The following is a 7,024-nucleotide window of genomic DNA, read 5'->3' on the forward strand; positions in this document are numbered from 1 at the left end:
CCAGCGCCGCGCCCGCCGACGGGGCCGCCTGCCTGGGAGCCGGAGAGGCGACCCTTTGCGGGCGGGGGCGGCCTCCGTCGGCCGCGCTCCTCCCTGGGCCGCCGTCTCCGACCCCCTTTGAACCCCACTTTTCCCTCCCTTGGAGGGCGGAGCACAGGCCGCGCTACCCAGCCTGTGGTCCGCCCTCCTGCCGAGACCCGTGCACAGAGGGCACTTCGGGTCAGCGGCGCATCCGCGCGCCCGATGACCCGCCGCGCCACACCTGTAGCACAGGTCTCGGCGGTCCTCGCGACTGGGGCACGTCGCTTGCACGTGCCCCTTCGCCAGGCACCTATAACACATCAAGGGCCTGGGCTCCAGCACAGTAATCGGTGCCCAGGCCCAGCCCACTCTGATCCTGCCCAGGTCGGCGACTTTTCCGCCGGCCTGCGCAGGAAGCCTGATCCAAGAGGTCCCCAGGCCGTCTGGGGACCTCTGGATCGGCCCTACTTCGACGTCTCGGGGGTCGCAGCCTCCCGCGGCTGCGACCGCCCGAGACACCGACTCCTCCGTAGCCGCGTCGTCCAGCCGTCGGACGCGCAGCTCCACCTTCTTGAGAGGTCGGGTGACCCTTACACCCGACCCCTCAAAAACCTTCTCCAAACGGGAGGCCAGCTCGTCCGCCTTGGTGGCGGACTCCGGTCCTGGGATCTCGTAAATGAGGGCCCCCGTCAAGGCCCTCCTCACTCGCGGCGCGGCGATCCCCAGGGCGTCGATGTCCACGCCCTTCTGCGCCTTCTCCACGGCCCCCTTGTAGTCGCCGTCGGCGGCCGTGATGACCACAGCCGCCGTCTTGGGCGACTTAGGGGGCTTCGGCCCCTTCGCGCCGGGTCGACCGCCGGGCGGGGAGGGTTTGCCCGTCGCGGGTTTGCCCCCCCCGCTGGCCCCCCTACCTGGGGCGGGTTTGCCCGGCACGGGTTTGCCCTTACCCGCGGGGGCCGGTGGCTGGGCGGTTGGCCTCGCGGCCCTCCTGCCCACCACCGTCGACCACGGCTGCTCCTCCTCGCCGGCTGGAACTCGGCTAGCCGGGCCGGCCACCGCCGAACTGGGCCGCTGCTCTGCCGGAGGGGGGTTAAGGGCAGGCGGGGCTCCGCTCGCCCCACCACCCCCCTTCTTACCTTTCTTCTTCTTCTTTGCCGTCCCGCCGTTGCCTGGCTCCTCCGGTCCTGTTTGGGGGTCGGCTCCGCTCCCTCTCTCGCGCCGCGCCTCACCAGGGGCGCCACCGCCTCCGCGACGATCCGCGAGACCATGGTCCCCATGGAGGCCATAATTCTGGCCTCCATGGCGACCAGGGGGTCCTCCCTTTCGGCGGGAGGACCTCCCCCCTTCTGCGGGGTGGTCTCGGTCCGGAGTCCTGCCTCCGATGTCGCCGGGCTCCTCGGCGGAGTCACCAGCCTCCGCCCCCTGACGCGCAGGACGGGAGAGTCAGCCACCCGCTGGCTCTCCCCCCCGTCCCCCGCGGTCGCCCGTCCCATGAGGGAGATGGTGTCCCTCAGTTCGCGCACCTGCGATTTGAGGGACTCCACCTCCCCCCTCAGGGCGGCGTTCTCCGTGCTGAGAGAAGGGGCTCCGGCGCCCCTCCTCTCAGCAGTGACGGTGAGCGCCGCCCTGATGCCCGCCGCGGCCTCCTTCAGGGCCCTGACATACGGGCCCTGAAGGTGGCCCGAGTTCTTGGCGACCTTCACCACGGTTTCGAGGTGCTCCATCACCCGAGCGGTGATGTCGGGTGACGGGCACTCCCGAAAGCGCTCCACCTGGACTTCCCAGGATTCGCGCTCCCTCTTGTCGGCTGGCGAGGGAATGGAGGCGAGGACTTCCTTCTCCCGCTCCCACTCCCTCGACAGCCGCTCCTCCTCCCTGGCGGCGCGCTTGGCCTCCGCCAGGCCGACGTACTCCCCGGTGGTAGGGGGCCTCCCGCGCTTGCGCTTCCTCCCCGTCTCGCTCGCCGACGCGTCGGTGTCGACGTCCCCCGGAAGGGACGCCACGTCGCACGTCGTCGAGGCAGCCGAGTCCCGGGAACTATCCCGGCTGACCCGACCGGCCCGACTGCCCGATCGCGCGCTCGATCCCCCCTCCTCGCCATTTGGCGGGTCCGCGGTCGTCGCGTGCCCCCGCGGCTACCGTCGGCCGCGGAGGAGGAGGCCGCCGCCGGGTCCAAAATGGCCCTCAGCGAGACCCCCTCCTCAACGTCCGACACCAGCACCACCTCTCGAGGCGACTCCCACGCCTCCTCGTCCACGCCCTCCGGCGCCTCCGCGCCCGTCTTCCCCCCGTTTTCCCCGAAAAGAAAAGCATTATCCATATGCATGTTAAATTCTTCGGGTTCGGCCATCATGGCGTCCCCACCGCAGTGGGGAACCTTCCCCCGGTAAATTTTCCCTAATGAAGTGTGGGACAGCCGAGAGGCGGTTTTCGGGTGGCCAACCCTAGTCCCACCGAGAGCCGAAAGAGGGTGGGGTTACCGGTGAAGCCGGCCCCCGATACAAAATTTTGGGGCTTTACGTCCGGCGACGACGTGCAGGCCCCGATCCGAACGGGGTCCTACACGGCCCCGACCCGGACGGCTCCAGTGCACTCACCACCGCCTGGCAGCCACGCGGTTATGGGGAGACACTGGCCGAGTGCTCCCCCGCTCCCCCGCCCGGCACCGACGCTTCAACCCCCGCATTGGCTCCGATCCTCCGCCCGCCGCCGACGGCGCCCCACCACAGGGCGCCCCCGCCGGGCCGATCGCCAGGGGCAAGCCCCCGGCGGTCGAACCAGCGGGCTCCCACGTTCCGCATTCGCCCCGCGACGTCGGGCGCACTGCCCGACGCCCCGGGGAGAAGAGGCCTGGTACCTGGCCGGCAACGAGCGGCACGGTCGGGGGGCCTACTACTCCCCCCTTGGCTAGTCTGCGGGGAATATCCACAGCGGGCCGACCGGGGCCCATTCATTCATACACTCATACCGTGACTCGGGTGCCCCCGGGAACGTCAATTCCCGTACCTGCTACACCGTAGCAGGCCCCTGAGGGGAACCTAACCTAACCTAACCTAACCTAACCTAACCTAACCTAACCTAACCTAACCTAACCTAACCTAACCTAACCTAACCTAACCTAACCTAACCTTTTTTTTTTTTTTTTTGTTAGACGATGGAAGCTTTATGACCATCCCTCCGGGTCCGGTGACCCTTCGGGGGTGTCCGGGGACTCACTCTAGGACGCGAGTCGGCCGAAGCCCGATTCCTCGCCAACCAGAGTATACCCCGGTAAACCACCGTCACTGGCCTGCCCAAGGTTCAAGGGCCCCGAGAGCGCCGCCGTAGCAACGCCCCCGGAGGGCCCCCCCTCCCCTCGGTACGCGTTTCGCTGAGGGCGCACTCATCGCTACCCCCAGCAGCCCCGCGTGGGGCCTTACCCCCCGTGGCAGAGCGAGGCCAGCCATCGCTCCACCACGACCTTCCATTCGAAGGATTTGTGACCTCCAGCTAATTCATCCGGATTAGCCGAAGGTCGTCCCACCCCGAGGAGAGGAAAGCCCACCCCACGAACCCCACCGCGCGCGACCGACTCCCGCCCCTCCCTCAGACAGGGGAACCCAGGCACGACCAATGCATCACTCCGGGCCCCCCATCAACAGGAGAAGCAGGAGCCGTAAGGATGGAAGGGGAAAGGGATAAGGAAAATAGGGATTAGGGAAAAAAAGGTAAGTACATTTAGGACAACACAAACTTCCACCCCCCGCTCCACTCCGTGGCTTACGCCACCTTCCCTCTGTTTATGGGACCGGTGATGTTATCCGGCCCCTCCCGTGTTCTCGCTCTCCATCCTCTTCTTCCGCTCCGTGTGAGCGTTGCACCCTGGTCCACCAATCGCGTGGCCACCGTCCATACCCAGTGAGACGCACGCCACGCATCTCACCGGGTTCTCACACTCTTTCACCTTGTGCCCGATGTTTCCGCACCTGAAGCAGGTGCCCGATCGGTCCACACTACTGTCACACGTGACACCAGTATGGCCGGACTCAAGACACCTGTAACACCTCAGTGTTCTCGCCTCTATTCTCTCCACGCGTACCCGCATCCATCCTACGCCTATCCTCTCCTTCTCCATCACTTTTCTCGCCACCTCCGCTTCGCACGATACCCATACCATTCCATAGCCTCTCCTCGACCATCCAATCCTTCCTACTCTGATCTCTTCCATCTTTCCACCTCCTTCTTTGGCAATCGCCTCCGTAACCTCATCCTCCGTTGTGTCTTCTCCTAAACCACTAATTCTGAGGTCTATTCTCCTCGTCGGCCGGGTCACCTTCATCGGTTCTCCTTCATAGAACTCCTTGAGTCTCTCCGCCAACTTATCCGCCTTCTCCTTCTTGCTCTCTCCTAAGATTTCGATGAGAGTCGCTCCTGTTGCTGTTGTCCGCATCCTTGAGTTTTTAATTCCAAGCTCCTCCAACGAAATACTTTTCTTCGCTTTGCTCAAGAGCTCCTTTCTCCTTTCCTTCTCTCCACACGAGATCACCACAGCCTCCGTCACCAGTGGGATCCTTGTGTTCCTCTCTATCATTCTTCTATCCTCCGCCATGCCTCCTCTGCTCCCTTCTCCTCTACTCTGCTTCCTCGCTCCTTTGTGCCTAACCATTATCCATTCCTCTTCTCCATCCACCTTCCTATTCCCATCCTTAGTCTTCTCCTTTTTTCCTCTGCTTTCTATCCCAGTTCTTTCTTCCACTCTAATAACTTTTCTTCTTTCTGTTTCAGGTCGCCGTGGGATTGAACTCATCGCCGCCTCCAGGTATCCTGTGGGTCTCCTCCTCTCCGTCACTGTGGGCTCCTTCGGATCTTCTTCGCCACGCTGCTGCAGGTAAGTAACCTTCGTACTTAATGCTGCCATTTCTTTTTCCAGCTCACCATTCTTCGTCCTCAGCTCAGTCATCTCCTTCCGCATCTCTCTCATCTCCTCCCACATTTCACCACTCCTTGAGCGATTCATCCCCTCCACGGCTGACACCAGAGCAAGCTTCTCCACCACCACCTTCGCCTCATCTATCATTTCTAACATCCTTGCATATGCCTTCTTTCCCATCTTACTTCCTGTGTCCAGCACTATCTCCTGCATCTCCGCCATCCGTTGTCGTAGGATCCTCCGGTATCTTAAGCTTACCTCCTCTCCATCTCTATCCTCTCTGTCTTCTTCTTCCGCCATCAACAGGGTCATCTCCATTTCGCTTTCGCTTTCTCCCTCCTTCCTTTTCGCTTCTTTCTGCGGAGTAGAAGCCTTCCTCTTCGTACCCGTAATCTTCGGGCTCTTCCGTTTGTCGTTCTCGTTATCCTCTATAATAAACACGTCGTCATCTGTTCCAGGTATCACCATTTGCTGTTCCGTAATCATCTCGTGTTTCATTGTGCTCGCCGTGTCGTCACCCCGAGGGGCCAACCTAGTAACTGTCACCTCCGATGACGGCCCTAGGGTCCAACCGTCACCTTGCCGCTTCGCATTATCTAGATCAGAGCTCCGGCAACCTAAACTCTTCTCCGTGGGGTCCCTGCTCATCCGAGAAACAGGGGCTTTTTCCTTTTTGTGCGTCTTGTCCATCATAAATATTTTGGGTTTTAACGCGGACCCTGCCTCGAATCGCCTCTCCATCCATCATTATGAATGTACGTCGTCCTTGTGGTAGCTTCATCCATCATCGTACGTCCGTCCAGTTACTAGGGGGGGAGACACCCCCAAGATTCCTTTCCTTAGATCGTAGGAGACATCCTTCTCATAACCGTGTATCATGCCTTGGTCATCCTTAATTCTCCGAACTTGATCGTGCACCAACCCTCACAAGTTCGAAGCTCCTTTCCTTAAACGTAGCCCGGGTCGTTGCCGAGCATCCGTCCGAAAATCTCCGATTCCAACGTTGCGGATCACCTCATCGCCGTGTTGAAATCGGAGCCGTAGTCCATAAGAATAGCCAGGGTCGTTGCCGTGGGTCTGTCTTCCTTGATTCGTCATCCTTATAAACTTGCCTTGGTCGTCATCATCCTTCCTATAGGGGCCGGCAGCTCCCTCTATTCATCCTTAATTCTTTCTTAATGTGGACCATCCTTCCACATTAAGTGCCGGGTCGACCTGGGGTTTTTATAGAGGGCCCCAGTCCTCGCGGTTCCGCAGAACCTCCGGTTCCTCCGTAGGCGGGCTTGTGAGTGTGTGTGTGAATGTGTGTGTGTGTTGTGTAAATGTGCGGAATGTGTGAGTAAAATAAAGTAAACTATTGTGTGTGTGTGCCTGTGTGTGAGTGTATGGATGTGTGTGGATGTGTGTGAATGCGTATGAATGTGATGGATGCCTGAATGTGTGACTGTAACCCGCTACGGAGGAATTACGGAAACTCGGGTACCTTGGGAGCGTTAATTCCCATACTACGCCCTCCAGACTTGAAGGACGTAGCCCCTGAGGGAAACCTAACCTTTTTTTTTTTTTTTTTTTTTTTTTTTCGGAGGGGAAACCCGTCATGGGCCCCCTCGCGCCCCTTGGGCGGAGCGCGAGGGGAGTGTGAGACTCGTACTCACTAAAACCACCTCCAGTTGCCATCCCTGGTGTTTGTTATGGGCAAGCCCGGAACCGCGTACGGATTCTTCGGGCTTCCCCCACCAAGTATACGGTCCCACGCGCTGCGGCAACGCGTGCCCGCAAATGCGGGCCCGTCCCACCCCATGGAGCGTGGCAACCCACCGCTCCACAGGGACCCCCCATCATAGAGGGGGGGTTTATGTAGGGCGAGGGCTGTCCATCCCAAAACAGCTCTCGCCCTCCCATCCCACCCGTCCACCGTAGGGGACGCGACGTCCAAGGACGTCGTGTCGAGAGTGGCCCGGGCAAATACCCCGCCGACCACCTCCCCGGGCGCCTGGCCGATGGCCAGGCTCCCAGCCCCCACCGTGGACCCGCCGCGCACACGACATTGCCGGATGCAATGCCGTGTCGTATCGGGCGAGTGAACGCAGGCCC

General features: G+C 61.3%; 1 protein-coding gene across 1 annotated transcript; it reads right to left on the reverse strand.

Moving 5' to 3' along the window:
- Positions 1–3,817: 3,817 nt before the first annotated feature.
- Positions 3,818–5,620, reverse strand: LOC113563539. The gene has a single exon (XM_026975192.1). It carries the CDS (start codon positions 5,618–5,620, stop codon positions 3,818–3,820), a length of 1,803 nt encoding a protein of 600 aa, XP_026830993.1.
- Between the last annotated feature and the right edge of the window lie 1,404 nt (positions 5,621–7,024).

This window comes from Ooceraea biroi, unplaced genomic scaffold (assembly GCF_003672135.1).
Source record: "Ooceraea biroi isolate clonal line C1 unplaced genomic scaffold, Obir_v5.4 UnassembledTig81, whole genome shotgun sequence".
NCBI lineage: Eukaryota > Metazoa > Arthropoda > Insecta > Hymenoptera > Formicidae > Ooceraea > Ooceraea biroi.